The sequence below is a fragment of the Orycteropus afer genome, unplaced genomic scaffold (assembly GCF_000298275.1).
Source record: "Orycteropus afer afer isolate SDZICR_OR568_19922 unplaced genomic scaffold, OryAfe1.0 scaffold00009, whole genome shotgun sequence".
In the NCBI taxonomy this organism is placed as follows: domain Eukaryota; kingdom Metazoa; phylum Chordata; class Mammalia; order Tubulidentata; family Orycteropodidae; genus Orycteropus; species Orycteropus afer.
Genome location: NW_006921596.1, coordinates 18,127,405 through 18,143,224, shown reverse-complemented (window position 1 = coordinate 18,143,224; position 15,820 = coordinate 18,127,405). Strand labels below are relative to the sequence as shown.

The 15,820-nt window shown below is 44.7% G+C and overlaps 1 protein-coding gene across 1 annotated transcript in view; it reads left to right on the top strand.

Annotated features, from left to right (window-relative positions):
• Nucleotides 1-15,820, top strand: part of AMFR (autocrine motility factor receptor) — a 61,747-nt gene that overhangs the window by 35,932 nt on the left and 9,995 nt on the right. Inside the window, exons 9-12 of the mRNA XM_007947194.2 lie at nt 5,524-5,714; nt 7,524-7,627; nt 11,996-12,130; nt 13,696-13,779. Of these exons, the coding sequence (XP_007945385.1) occupies nt 5,524-5,714; nt 7,524-7,627; nt 11,996-12,130; nt 13,696-13,779 (514 nt within the window). The remainder of the gene's footprint in view (nt 1-5,523; nt 5,715-7,523; nt 7,628-11,995; nt 12,131-13,695; nt 13,780-15,820) is intronic.

Here is a 15,820-nt window from a genome sequence, read left to right as displayed (position 1 = left end):
AGCACCTGAGAGAGAGTGGGCACCTCCCAGAACATTGTTTTGTGCCTCTCCCAACAGAAATATTCCAGGTGGACACCTTCAGCAATCAGGAGCTCTTCACTTGCTCATAGAAAATCTCACCTTGGAGTTTACAAAGACTTATGGGTAGAAAAGCCACACAAAGTAATTTACTACACTGCAGATGGGTACTGGGACCAGGACCACTGAGGAGTCCAGAAGAACTGACTGGTGTTATTAAGGGTTACAGAATGGGACTTCTGCAGTCCTTCAGGATTGGACTAGGTCTGTGTGTGGGCCAGACCCATCCCTCCTCAGAGAGTCTCTGTTGTTTCTTTCCATCGCAGTCTTCACCATGCAACATCATTGATTCTCAGAGATCTCATAGGGATTCTGTCTGTTTAAATTATACTGTGAATAGATTTGATGTTTTTGGTATTGGTAGACCTGGTGGTATCTTCTGGCCTCTTACATCTATGGTCAGTTTTGTATACTGAGAAAGTTTTGATCTTTATGTCTGTAATCTTCCACTAATTCCATATTCCCAAGTAGAGTTTCTTCTCCTTTTTAATATTAGAAGGCTCTTGGAGCTGCAGTATGAGTTATTCAATAAATATTTTGGCAGATTATTATGTGCCAAGTGCTCTGTTGCTTCTGGGAATAAAACGAAAATGACAGATATTGTCTTTGCTTTCACAGAGCTTACAGTCTAATGGAGGAGAGAAACATGAATTAACCAGTCACATTATGAGTGTATAACTACAGGTTGAGATAAGTGCTCTAAAGAAAAAGAACTTGGTTCTTGAGAGTTTGAAACAAAAGAACCTGATTCACACCTGGAGGAAGTGAGTTGAAGATGAATAGGAGTTAATTGACATCAGTGAAGGGAGGGGTCAGATGGAAGAGTGTTTGAGACAGAGGGGATGTTTTGTACAAAGGGTCCTTAATCCAAAAACCAAACTCACTGCCGAACCAAAAACCAAACTCACTGCCTTTGAGTCGACTTGACTCATAGCGACCCTCCTTGGGTTTCTGAGGCAGTATCTCTACGGAAGTAGATTGCCCAACCTTCCTTCTGAGGAGTGGCTGGTGGGTTTGAACCTCCAGTCTTCTGGTTAGCAGTCAGATGCCTTAGGCACTGTGCCACCAGAGCTCCCTTAGAAGGAGGGAATGTGGTATGTTGAAGGAATTTAATGAGAACCTATGTGACTGGAACTCATTATAAGAGGGAGTGGTGTTAGCTGAGGTAGGAGAAGCAGGGAGGGGCTTGACCTGCAGGAGCTTGAAGTCATTGAAAGGTTTTAAAGCAGATATTGGGGTGCATGCAATCTGATTTGCAACTTGAAAAGCTCGAAAAGCTCACTCTGGCTACAGGGGAACTGATTGGTCACTACAGTGTTCAGGTAAACATTGAGAGTAACTCGGGCTGCAGTGGTGGACTTGGAGAGAATGGATGGATTTGGGAGCAATTAGGAAGGATGTGCTGGACTGGATGTGGGGAAATAAGGAATGTGAAAGTATCAGTGAATCTCTTAGATTTCTGGTTTGTACAACTTAGTAAGCTGTGGTCCTGTTGGCTGAGGTTGGGAAGACCAAGGAATTCACACATATTCCTCAGAAACCTTTCAGACAGTTGTAAAGGAGCTTGGAGAGACTAGATGAGAAGACTAACTCAAAGAATATGCTTTAACCCAGAAAAAATGCTTTAAATCATATGATTGAATTAATTGTAGGATTTAGTTTTAAAACCCTTGTTTGCCTTGGGTTGAATGAGCAAAAAAATTGTTGGGCCATTCCCTTGGTTTGCTTTACATTGTAGGTTTGGTTAATAGTGGTAGAGTAGGCTTGTGTGATGATCAACTGAGGGCAAATTCATTTTGGTTTGTGATAAAACTAAATGTCTAGATTACAGTAGACTATAGCTAGATAATTGGTTATAGCAGAAGGTATCTTTCTAAGGTTTTAGAGCCAAGTGAATATTTAATTACATTGAAGTGTCATATGTAGAAGGAGGAGGAAAGACTTCATCAATAGAATATAATAGTTAGGTAGAAAAATAACTATATTATGATGCTTTTGAGCTGTGGTGTTGGAGAAGAATGCTGAGAATACCATGGACTGCTAAAAGGACTAACAAATTTGTCTTGGAAGAAGTGCAGCCGGAATGCTCCTTGGAAGCAAGAAGGGCCAGACGTCATCTCACCTACTTTGGTCATGTTGTCAGAAGGAACTATTCCCTGGAGAAGGATGTCATGCTTGGTAAAGCGGAGGGTCAACGAAGAAGAGGAAGCCCCTCAACGAGTTGGATAGACACAGTGGATGCAGCAATGAGCTCAGGTATAGCAGTGAGGCTGGCACAAGACTGGGCAGTGTTTTGTTCTGTTGTGCATAGGGTCGCTATGAGTCGGAGATGACTCTATGGCACCTAACACCAACAACAGAAAAATATTTGTTTTCTTTGAAGTTAGTGTTTTTGAATTGTGGAAGTCTTAGCAGAGGCAACTATGTCTAACTAGCTGTACTCACCCTGGGGTTTTCAGGCTATTCTGTTTAGTGTGGTGGTTCATGTGGCCATTGAAATAAAATTAGAATATAGAAGCTGGACTACATGAAGAAGAATGTGGCATCAAGATTAGAAGATGACTCATTAACAGTCTGTGATATGCAGATGACACAAACTTCCTTGCTGAGCATGAAGAAGACTTGAAGCACTTACTGATGAAGATGAGAGACTACAACTTTCAGTGCCTTATGGATTATACCTTAACATAAAGAAAACAAAAATCCTTTCATCCAGATCAGTAAGCAATGTCATGATAAATGGAGAAAAGATTGAAGTTGTCAAGGGTGTCATTTTACTTGGATCTACAATCCACGCCTGTGGAAGCAGCAGTCAGGAAGTCACATGATGTATTGTACTGGGCAAGTCTGCTTCAGAAGACCTCTTTATTCATTGTAGTGAGTTTTCTTCCTTGAATAAACTTTCCTTGACTTTTTACAATAGTGGGCTCATACAGTATTTGTCCTTCTGTGAGCAAAAGACCTCTTGAAAATGTTAAGGAGCAAAGATGTCACTTTGAAGAGTAAGGTGTGCCTGACCTAAGCCATGGAATTTTCATTTCACCTCATGTGTGAAAGCTAGACAGTGTATAAGGAAGACCAAAGAAGAACTGATGCATTGGAATTGTGGTACTGGAGAAGAATATTGAATGTACCATAGACTGCTGGAATAATGAACAAATTTGTCTTGAGGGAAGTACAGTCAGAATGCTCCTTAGAAGCAAGAATGGCCAGACTTCGTCTCTTGTACTTTGGTCATGTTGTCAGAAGAGGTCAGTTCCTGGAGAAGGATATCGTTATTGGTGAAGTAGAGGGTGAGCAAAAAAGGGGTTTCATTTTAATGAAACACCCTTAATGAGATGGATTGACACCGTGGCAGTGATGATGGGCGTAAGCATGGCATAGGACTGGGTAGTGTTTTGTTCTGTTGTACATAGGGATGTACTAGAGTTGGAACTGACTCAGTGGCACCTAACAACAACATAAAATAAAAGTTAGAATTGCTTATGAAAAGTATGTCACAGTGTAGTAGTATTGAGGACAAGTCCCCCACAATGCTAATTTTACTACTGGTGTGATTTAAGAGTGTTCATCAAGGGAAAGTGGACTTTTAAAACATATAGTCATTTATTTGCCAAATATTTAAATTACCACAAACAGGAATTATAGGTACTTCATTATTTTTGAGTGTGATAGTGTTGTATGTACATATACATACAGATTCCATTGTTAGGGAACATTACTGTCACCCACTCTTAAGGTGCCAGAAGTGCCTTACTATTTCTTGGCCTCTGGGAAAGTGAGGTTGCCAGTGACTCAGGATCATCACGTTATGGTGAAGTTCTCCTAGATAACATGAAAGACAGACACACAGCAAATGGACATTTTTTTAATGCCTCTTTGAGATCTTTGAAGAAAAGGAATATAATTAGCATCAAGTGGGAGGCCTTGGAGATTTTAGTTTTTAGTGGAGAGGATTATCCCAGAGAGATTGAAGGATTTGCCTGTGGTTACAAAGCTAGTTAGTGGTGGAGTTGGGGCCACATTTCACATTTTCTGCTCCTTATTCTCGTACCCTTACTTTTAACTGACACCACAAGTATTTATTAAGTGTGTACCATAATTAAAGCATCATGGTCTCCTAAAAGGGGGCAAAGAAGCTTTCCACCTCACTGGGAAGGCAGAGTACAAACAGAAGAGGGTTGAGAAAGTTGAGGTTGTGTGTGCAAGGAAAAGAACGGGAAGAGGTGAAAGTCAGGACCTGAGGGGTGATGCCTGATGAGCGTGTTATCAGTGGGTGGGAGGTCTTCACCAGTGTGGGTCCCAGAGAAATGATCTGAGAGGAGAGGAGCTTGGGTTAGAGTCAAGATATTGAAGACAAGGCCAAGGTTATGATGTTGCCAATGTATAGCTGAAATAGAATAACCAGAGAAACCAAACCCACTGCCATTAAGTCAATTCTGACTCATAGTGACCCCCACTGGGTTTCTGAGGTGGTAAATCTGTACAGAAGTAGATTGCCCTGTCTTTCTTCCACAGAGTGGCTGGTGGGTTTGAACTGCCAACCTTCTGATTATTAGTCAAATGCCTTAGGCACTGTACTACCATAGATCCTAAAATGGAGTGAAATAAAAGATTGTTTGAGTAGAGGAGTCAAGGACCTTAGAGACCAGGGCAGATGATTCAGCCATAGGATTTTGAAGTAGCCGGATAGGGTTGGAAAGAAAGTTGATGAAGTCTTATTGAAGAGAGCTCATGATGAGGAACTTGGTAGATAACTATGTATGATAAAGAATTAGTGTTCACAGTAGAGCACACGAAGTATTTTATTTGTTAATTATTATTTTTTTATTTTGGCAGTGTTCCCTCCCCTCCCCTTCCACACCTGGTAACCAACAAAGAAAGTTTCCTTCCCTATGTAAACCTTTCTTTGACTTTTATAGTAATGAACTAATGCTGTATTTGTCCTTCTGTGATTGACTTATTTTACTCAGCATAATGTCCTCCAAGGTCATCCATGTTATGCAGTGTTTTGCAGATTCTGCATTATTCTTTAGTGTTGCATAGTATCCCATTGTGTGTATGTACCATAGTTTGGTTATCCATTCTTCTGTTGATGAGCACCTAGGTTGTTTCCATCTTTTTGCTATTGTTAATAGTGCTGCAAAGAACATGGGTGTGCATATTATCTGTTCTTGTCCTGGTTCTCACTTCTTTAGGACATAAACCTAGTAATGGGATTGATGGATCAAATGGTATCACATGAAGTATTTTAGAGTGAAGTAGGGCAAAGAGGTAATGCCAACAAGTGAATGTTCAGTGTTTTTTCTCAACATTTAAATCTCAGTGGTAGAAAATAGAAAATAACATTGGAACACATGATACATTCAGAGTACTTGTGAAATCTGATGAAATACACTAAGGAAATTAAGCATGTTCATCTATGTTATTTTGATTTTTTGCTAGCTCCTGTCTTCGTTCCTGGTTAGAACAAGACACCTCCTGCCCAACATGCAGAATGTCTCTTAATATTGCTGACAATAATCGTGCCAGGGAAGACCATCAAGGAGAGAACTTGGATGAGAATTTGGTTCCTGTTGCGGCAGCTGAAGGCAGACCTCGCTTAAACCAACACAATCACTTCTTCCACTTTGATGGTTAGTTGGTTTCACCTCTAAAACTATATTTGAAGGAGTTTTCCCCTGTAAGGGGCTGCTGTTTTCATTATAAATTGCTCTGTAGAGGCCCGTCTTACATTTCAATTGGAAGTGTTCAGTAAGTATAGATAGCACTGAAGAGTTAGTTACCTGTGTCAGACATTCTGCCAGGTTCTCTGTGACTGTGGGTGAGAGTGAGGGTTAAGGGGTGGAGGTAGTAATTGAATCAACTATGCTTTCATGGAGCACACTTAAGCAGGTTAATAGTCAACCTTTGCTAATAATTTATGCATTGACAAAGTACTTAAGCTTATAATGAGGGGTCATTGAGTCACTTTTCCAGGGATTACCAGAAGAATGGATCTGGAACCATTTCTTTGTCCATAAAATAATGAATATTCCGCCTCTCAGTGGTGTTTAAAGGAGCTGTAATAAAAACCATGCTTCATGTTCTAAGGCACCACCTATGGGGCCGATTGCTCAGCCTTCCTTAATTCCTTCCACGTCGATCTGCTGTTGGTGTTCATCGATGCCACCACCACTAAATTCCCTTAGTTCTGTTCCAGTAGTGTTGTCCAGCAGGCAGCCCTCAAATTTTGTTACAACTATTATTCTGATCTCTGATCTGAGTTTCACATGGTGGAAGTGGTGACATGTTTGTGAAAGCCCTGAAAGGAAGGGCCAAAGGGACTAGAACCAAATCTCTGAGAGATCGGTGAGGGGCCAGCTGGCTGGTTGGGCCGGAGGTATCGATGGGGTGTGCAGGGCCTGGCTTGGTGGCCGTTGAAGAGACCAGGGCAGACCGGAGGGACACTAGCAGATCTTCAAGATGGGGCCCGGCAATGCAATTGATTGTTTTATGACTTATTTTACTAAAAACTCATTGAAAAATTTTCTTATTTATCCCTAGTAAGAGAAAAGAATAAGAATAAATAAAACAAGTATAAATTTTGTAATGAGCATCTTTTGTTAGGAGAAATGTTTGAGGTGGTATTTATCTTGTTTTGATAGTCAATGCCTTGGTGCTTCTTTGTAAAGGAAAGAAGAATTACCCTTTCCCGTGTGGTGTAATAAGTTGTTTTACAGCCAATACTTGGGGTGTTGTCTCTTGGGCTCTTCTTTCCTTAGGGAAATGCCTCAATAGCAGAAGCAGCAGGGTTTTTGGTGGCAGTAGTCTACGAGACTGAGCTATAGAACTCTTTGAAAAGGGCTCTGAATCAGAAAACCAATGGCATGGAATCAGGTTATTTATGAGAAAATACTTCCTGAAAGTAGTTTTAAAAATGCTGACTCTCCCATTGAGTACTAACTTGTGTTTAGTGGGAAAGAGAGGAGCAAACACTCATCAAAGGCCTGTTGTAGCAGCTTCGGAGCCATGAAAACCTTCCTTGTGTTCTAGACTTAGAGAGTCGATCCTCTTGAGTGGATTGAGGATCGCTGGGAGTCAGGAAAGGCTAGTAGTGATATGTTCTCAAACCTGACTCCCTGGCTTCAAATACTGATCATCATAATTACTGTGTGACTTTGGTCAACTTACATTACTTTGGAGTGCTTCAGACACCAAGGACAAGAGGGGACTAGAGCCAAGTCTCTGGGAAGGGTAAAAATGGGGATACTGTTAGGAGGTATCGTGGGCATTTAGTGAAGATTCAGTGAGCTGATGCATATGAAACGCTTGGCACAGGCTGGCATAAAGCAAGCCCTCAGTGAGTATTAGCTGTTACTGTCGAGGGGCCTGCTCTAGAGAAGTGACATTTACTGGGAGAGAGTTGGGTGTCTCAAACTCAGCTTGGTTCTCGTTTGTTTTAGGGTCCCGGATTGCAAGTTGGCTGCCGAGTTTTTCTGTTGAAGTGATGCACACCACCAATATTCTTGGCATTACTCAGGCAAGCAACTCCCAGCTTAATGCAATGGTAAGCACCACTCACTGCTTTAAGAAGATGCTTAGGGACTGGGAGGGGAAGAAAGGCTGGAAGTAGTGTGCTGTGTACGTGACTCTATGGGTCCTAGCTCTGGCAGAAAGGGGGGATTTTCAGGGGTATTTCATTTATTCAGTGGGGTGACTTAAATTCCTCTGATTTTAGACTTGAAACTAGTTTGGAAGCTTTTGTTTTACTTGGGGGCAGATATTCTGGGCTTCTCTGAGCACCGCTGGGTTCACTCGGCTGTGATCCAGGCGCACCTGGCTCTTGCCAACTGTGGGCACATTATTGTGATGCTCCTTTTATAAAAACTACATGAGACTTAACAAGTGTGGTTTTTAAAATCCTGGCTCCTGCCTCCAAAGTAAAAAAATAAGCACACGCATAATTTGAGATGTTGAGGTAGACTGTTTGCTTAAGCGTGTTGTTTGGATACTTTAAGACTCTTGGTATTTTTCCAAAACCACCTTGTCTTGTGTGTGTTTTCATTTTACATTGTTGGAGAAAATGTTTCACCATTGTTGGAATCTGGTGCTCATTCTGGTTTTAAAGAAAAAAAAAGCAAGAGCCTAAAATGCAAACTGCTTGGAGCAGGGCCTCTGACCTGGGTGAGCGTGGCCAGTACCTGAGAAAGTGATTTACTCATTCATTCATTAACCTTCATTCTTAATGTTTAACAAATTTGTCCTGATAGCCACAGTTCCTGTGGCAGGTGCTGTGCTGGGAATAGCAGCTGCAGTGTACACTAAATAGGCAGCGTCCTGCCCTCAAGAAGCAGAACTTGTAGCTGGGGAGACAGATGACAGACGCACAGTGAGGTGATTGCAGGTAGTGGTGGGAACTTTGCTGGTGGGAAGGTGGGCGGGAAGAGAAGGCACTCGGAGAAATTCTCTCCGAGGCCAGCTGGTTAAGTGGGGACGTGACGGGTGTAATGCAGGCAGATCAGTGGGGGAGCCACCGGGCAGTGGGAACAGTTGGTGAAAGGCCGTGAGGTGAGAAGGCACTGGGAACAGACGGGGCTGTGATCAGCCCAGCAAGTCAGGGACTGGGGTTGTGATAGAAATTGAGGCTGCAGAGCCACGTGCAGGGACTCAGAGGCCGGTCAAGTTCAGGTTTTATACTGAAAGTACTAGAAGGCTGTTACAGACTTTTTGTTAGTGGTGTTTATTTTGTAAAGACTGACAGGGCATTAAATAGACAATGATCTGGCTTCTAGGAGGAGAATGAATTATAACCAGTAGCTGCTGTTAAGTTGATCCTGACTCATAGTGACCCTGTGTGTGTCAGAGTAGAGCATGTTCCTTAGCATTTTCAGTGGCTGATTTTTTAGAAATAGATTGCCAGGTCTTTCTGCCAAAGCACTTCTGAGGGGATTTGAACTTCTATCCTCTTAGTTAGCAGCCAAGCACATTAACCATTTGTACTACCCAGGGACATCCGATGAATTGTTTTGTTGTTGGGTGCTGTCGAATTGATTCTGACTCAGCACCCCCATGAACCCCAGAATGAAACACTGCCCAGTCCTGCGCCATCCTCATAATTGTGACTGTGTTTAAGCCTTTTGTTGCAGCTACTTGTCAATCCATCTCATTGAGGGTCTTCTTCTTTTTCACCACCCCTCTACTTTATGAAGTACGACATCTTTCTCTCGGGACTGGTCCCTCCTGATAGCACGGCCACAGTAAATGAGTCTCACCATCCTTGCTTCTAAGGAGCATTCTGGTTGTACTTCTTCCAAGACAGATTTGTTCATTCTCCTGGTGGTCTATGTTGTATTCAATATTCTTCACCAACACCACAGTTCAAAGGTGTCAATTCTTCTTTGGCTTTTCTTACTCATTTCTCGTGCATAGGAGGCAATTGAAAATGCCATGGCTTGGGTCTAGTGTCCTCAAAGTGACATCTTTGCTTTTCAACACTTTAAAGAGTTCTTTTGTGGCAGATTTGCCCAGTGCAAAATACGTCGCTTGATTTCTTGACTGCTGCTTCCATCGGTGTTGATTGTGGATCCAAGTAAAAGGAGATTCTTCACTAATTCTATTTTTTCTTCATTTATTTAGAATTCTAAGTAGAGAATGAGCTACAAAGGGGCAAAAATGGAAACAGTGAGACCAGTTAGGGAGCAGTTGCGGTTCAGCCTGGTGCAGCTTGGTGGCTTGGACAAGGGTGTTGGTGAAAAGAAGGGGACAGATTTAAGACACACATGTGCGTGCGCGCGCGTGCACACACACACACACACACACCCCCTGCTGTGGAGTTGGATCTGACTCATAGTGAGCCCTCCTTGGGTTTCTGAGACTGTATCACTACAGAAGTAGATTGCCCAACCTTCCTTCCAAAGATTTAAGACACATTTGTAGAATGAGCTGACAGGATTTGATGGTGCTCTGACTTGGATGTGGGGTGAGGGAGGTGAGGAGTGAAAGCTAATGCATTATTTTTTGGTTTAAGCAACCGGATAGATGGTGGTGCCACGTACTGAGACAGGCACGGCTCAGGGAGGGACAGGGACTCAGCAGTTCTGTTTGGCTGGGTAAGTGTGGGGTGTCGATGAGAATCCTAAGTAGAGAGGTCAGGTGGGCACTTCGGAGTGTTTTAATCAGGCCTTCATGATTAAGCAGGAGATAGAGTGGGAGCTTTGAGTTTATACATGAGATTTAAAGTGCTCTCGAGGGCGAGAATGTCGGTTGCAAAGAGGAAGGGGCTCAGGACTGATCCTCCAGTGTTGCCCAGGTCTGAAGAGGGAGGAGCCTCCCTGCCCACTGAGAGGGAGACACCAAGAGAAGGTGTACGAGTGTGTTTCCAAGCGGGAGGGGACAAGTCCGTGGGAATTCTTCATTGAAGTGCATGCTGGTTTGGCCAAGTGGTGGAAACTGATTCTCTGGAGAAGAAGGCAGTGCCGTCAGCCTGAGGGGCTGAGCACTAGATTGTGGTGGGTTGAAGTGGGGGCTAAAGAAATAGACAATCTCTGGAAGTGTGTTAGAAGAGGAAGCAAAAAAGTGGAGGGGTAGCTTGAGCCTATGTAGTGTCAGAGGCTTTCTGGTTTATTTTGAAGAGGCCATTCATTTGTTTACACATTTCAAAGATGGGAGACAGTGAGGGCATGGTTTCTGTCACCTCTTCCCCATCCAGCCAGCCTCCTCACCATAACAACTGTGGTCAGTTTCTTCAGCATACCACTCTTCCCGAATGTTTAAATACAGTAGAAGTGCGTGCTTAGACATATCCTTACTCTTTTTCCAGTCTTTTTGAAAGATAGATTCTAGAGCCTGTTTGGTATGCGACTGGGAGTGGTCACTAGAGAGGGGAGACTGATGGTGTGGAAGAAACAGGCCCATTGACTGAGAGAGCCACTAGAGGCCTGGAGGGTGGGCTGTGAGGCCTGAGCTGCCGCGAGATTCACGTTTGTTAGAGGGCAGGTCGGTTTGAGATTTGGTCTACAAAGCAGGTGTGGCTCCCTGCTGGCTCCTGCTGGCTTGGTGACAGTGCTCGGCCAAGTCATCAGCAGAGGGGGAGCGGGCCATCCCGGGTGATGGGCTCAGGGGCTGGGAGTGCAGCAGCCTTGCGGGGCTGCTGACGGCAGGAATGGCCTCCACTTTTGCCTGTCATCCCTTTTCGGTTGCTGGTGTCATATAAACAGAATCCTCCATTATGTCGCCTTTTGAGCTGGGCTCCTTCCTCTTAGCATTTGCATTTCATCCATGTGGCTTTATCAGAAGGTTGTTCCTTTTAGGAATTACACCTTCAAGGAGAACACGTTCTTATATGTGAGGCATACTGAGCTTAAAAGTGAATTACCTTTTCAGAGCGTTTTCTCATCGAGTCTGTCTTGAGGTCCAGTTGGGTGTCTGTCTTCTTTTTATTTAGAAACTAGTGCTGCCTCTAGTGCTGTGTTCGGTATCCTGGCAGCACCTACAGGGACTGCAGTGTGATGGTGTGTGGTGGCCCCTTGCCTGTGGTTTGTGTACCGAGTCTTCAGTATCTGGTGTATATTTCACACTTCAGCACATCTTAAGTCAGACTTGTTGGTCATGGTAGAGTCAGCCCTTCACTCACAACATCCCCACGAGTGATACAGAGAACTGCCCCGGAGGGTTTTCTAGGCTGTCTCTGTGTGAAGCAGTTCTTCGGGTCTTTCTTGCACAGCGTTGCTGAGTGGGTTCAAACTCCACCCTGTAGGTTACAGCCTATCTGTAACAAGCTTGTGCCACCCAGGCGCCTCCCCTCCCTGTGTTTTCGAGGCAGGAAGTCATGTTTAGTGCCCAGCACCTGTGATGCACTGTGGCCTCACTGAAGTCACTGCTGCCATCACTGCTGAGGGTGAGTGTCTCTGTGGCCTGTGTGTTTATATTTCTGTAGGCTCATCAGATCCAAGAAATGTTTCCCCAGGTGCCATACCACTTGGTGCTGCAGGACCTCCAGCTGACACGCTCAGTTGAAATAACTACAGACAACATTTTAGAAGGACGGATTCAAGTACCTTTTCCCACACAGGTAAGCTGAGATTTTTTTAAGCATGACAAATGGCTTCTGTTGTTACCAAGATTTAATCATTCTAGATTAACTGTTCAAATAACTTACTGAGTATCAGCTACGATTTAATGAAAGGTTTTCTGCAAGCTCCCTGACTTTCTCCAGACCCACCAAGGAACCTCAGATTAAAAGAAGGACAGATGTATGAGGGTAGTTTTTTGTACAGATAGACACCTTCAACCAGCCTGCCCTTGCCAGCCCAGGATGTCACAACATCAGTTTTTCTTTCTGTAAAAGGCAGATAGCAAATATTTCACGTTTTTCGGGCTACATGGTCTCTGCTGCAGTTTCTCACCTAAAGGAGTCATGGATAGTAGGTAAATGAACGAGCATGACTTGGGCTCCGGTAAACAAGCATCAGACTGGATTTGGCCTGTTGTTTGCCAACCCATGTGTAATGCCATGTGACCCTAGTAGACTTTGCACATTGGTGTGGTTTTCTGTTTGCTACAATTCACCTCTATCTCTGAGCCTTGTATTTTTGACTTTTCAAAAAGGTCAGCTCTCCTGGCCCATCACCTGACCTCTTCCGATGATACTAAGCTTTCTGGCAGGACCAGGAAATAATTTATCAAAAATGGATTCAACTTTAGGATAGAAAAATATATAGAAATAAAATAAAATCCCTAAACTTGAGAATCTCTGATGAGGGAAAGAGAATAGGCTTTGGATTCAGGCAGGTTGGAGCTTTGGATGCGATTTACTGTTTCTCAGCTGTGTTACCTGGTGGGCAGGTTGGATTCCCCAGGAGCAGGCCTGAGACAGAGATTCAAATGTGAATAGTTTGTTTGGAAGGTGATCCCAGGAAACACTGGTAGGCAGTAAGGCTATGAGACAGAGAACGGAAGGTGGCCAATAAAGGGTTTGTTATCAAGCTGGGTCCACTGCGGGGGACTGAGCTTAATCCTACTGGGGAACTATAGTGGGAACCAGTGCAGGACACCTTATCTCTCCTGAGGGATCAAGGTGCCTGGGGTCCTTATACACCAGCTCCCTTCAGTCATTGGTTGAAAGCTGCTTCTAGGGTGGCAGAACCACCTCATGCAGCCAGACGGAAGTCCTCAGGCAATGAAATGTGGGACTTGGGCAGTAAGCACTGAGGGGACAGACCTCAGGAGAATAGAGCAGGGCCCCAGAGCACCTACAGCTTTGGCGAAGGTCTTGATCTAGCTAACGGTGAGGGAAACAACAGTGCCTATTTTATGGGATGTTTAGAAGGTAAATGAGATAATCCTGGTAAGGGTTTACCTTGGTTCCAGGCTCAAAGTAAGTGGTCAGTGGCCCCTGATGTTGCCATTATTGGTACTCTTACGTGATTACTGTGGTGGAACAGGAAGCTAAGTGTAGAGCCGTTGACAGCTCCACATGGTGGTTTGGTTTATGCCTAGGCTCCTTTGCCTTACCTCTCATCTTTGCAGCCTTGTCATTTCTTTGATGCTGTAGCTTTGGGGACGCAGCTCCCTCTGTACCCTAGGATTTAATCTCCGAATGACTCTGTACTCTCTAGGGCACTGTTTCTCTTTCAGCGGTCAGATAGCATCAGACCTGCGTTGAACAGTCCCATGGAAAGGCCAAACAGTGACCAGGAGGAGGGAGAAACTTCTCCACAGGTAAGTTCAGCCCACTAGAGAGAGTGAGCATGTGGGAGCACAGGGGAGAAGCATGGTACTTGGCCCCTGACATTGTGAAGCTCAGGGCAAGAGTGCAAAAGGCAGGCCCAGGTGTTGTCTGCTCGGTGCTTGAAGTGGATAAATCCAGCTGTGGCGTGTGGCCTGTGTTTCCATCCAGAGCCTGTAGCCCACTTCCTGGAATTGTCTGATGACCTGGAGGCTGAGGGAGTCAGGCTGTCCCTGGGCCAGCCCTGCCACCTAGAGCTTCAGTGGTAGCTTAGAAAGGGAAGGACGAAGCTGGGCCTGGGCCCAGGACTGAGGGTGACTGGGTCCATCCAAACCCAGATGGGGACTGACTAGGGCAAGCTTGCTAGGAGCTGGGGCCATTCGGTTAGTCTCCCCATACCTTACATTTTCACCTTAGGATTTCCAGGTATTTTTGTACACGTCCCCAATATGAGACGCCCCTGAGCAGGTAGGGGAGAGATGGGAGTGTGGCTGACTTGGGAAGCAGATCTGCCCAGATAACCCACTTGGGGTGATTTGGGGTGACCACCCTTAACCCAAAGCAGCTCCTCTGTCTCTGGTCTCCCAGCGCAGAAACACCCCCTGCTCTTAGTCTCTGTCCTAGGGTTCTGGTCAGTGTCCTTCTCTGTAATTCCCATCCATGTTTCTGCGTTTGTGACATACGGGGCTTCCCACACTCAGGCCTAGGTCTGAGGGTGGTGCTGCCCGGCTGCATGGGGTCAGGCTCTTCTTGAGCAGGGGCTCCCCTGGTAAGGACGTGGAGCTGCTGTCCCTCAGGTGTTTCCTGTCAACAGGGAACAGCAAAACCTGATGGGCTTCTGCAAATCTGTTACTGAGTTAAATGTTTTATACGTAAATGCATAATGGATTGTGCATCATTTGAAAACTGATGCCTGGCTTCTAAAGAAGGAGTCCAGTGGTGCATTTTACATGGCAGTTAATACAAGCCTTAATCATACCAGTTCTGTTCCTACTTAATTCAGAGCTCCTCTGCCCTGCTCAGACCTGGAAGCCTGCAGCAGAGCAGGGGCTCAGGTGGGCTTCTGTTTCCTTCAGTGTCCTCCTCCATTCACTGAGTGTTTTGCTACTCTCCTTAATCGCTTCTAAGGTCAGAGTCAGGGGAGCAGGGGTTAGGATGGAGTGAAAGGACGTCAGCATGTGTAAATAGACAGAGCGTTGTTACCTTGGAGGTCTCCATGGCCTATCTTGCGCTGGAGGCCTCGGCTGTACTGTGTGTGAACTTGAGCTGGATATTTATGTCACCTCAGCCTTCCAAGTGGCCCTCTTGGGCAGAGTCCGTTGCCCAGGCTCATGCTGGTTCCCTCCGCGGGAGCCACATCTGGTCCTCAGGACACACACAGCATTGCCTTACAGTCAATGAAATGACAACCGTCTCTTCTCTGTTTTGGCTTCAGCCTGTTTGTTTTACATTTCTCAGGTATGTGTCAGTCATCAGTCTGTCCAAACTCAAGGGATATGAGTCAGGTTTTCCAGATTATTCTCGTCAAGTCCCCTCCCTTACGTGGCTGAAGGCAGGGCCAGGTGGGGAGGCTGGTTGATGGCAAAGCATAGCACACCTGTAGCTCTTAAAAATAGGCCTGACTCGGTTTCCAACTTTTTAAGGAAGCACCACACTGTTTTCTATGGTGGTTGCACCATTTTACAATCCCACCAGCAGTGTCTGAGGGTTCTAGTCTCCCCACACCCTCACTAGTATTTGTTGTTTTCCTTTTTTTTTTTCCTTCTTTTGAACTTTGCTATAAATGCTGGGGTGAGATGATGTCTCATTGTTGCCTGATTTGCATCTCTCTAATGGCTAATGATCATGCGCATTTTTTCATGTGTTTGTTACCTGACTGAATGTCTTCTTGGGTAAAGTGTCTGTTCATGTCCTCTGCTCATTTTTTAATTGGATTGTCTTTTTTTTTTTTTTTTAGGATTTGGGTGAAGATTTACAGAGTAAATTCACTTTTCATACAGCAGTTCACATATACTTTGTCTCATGTCATTGACC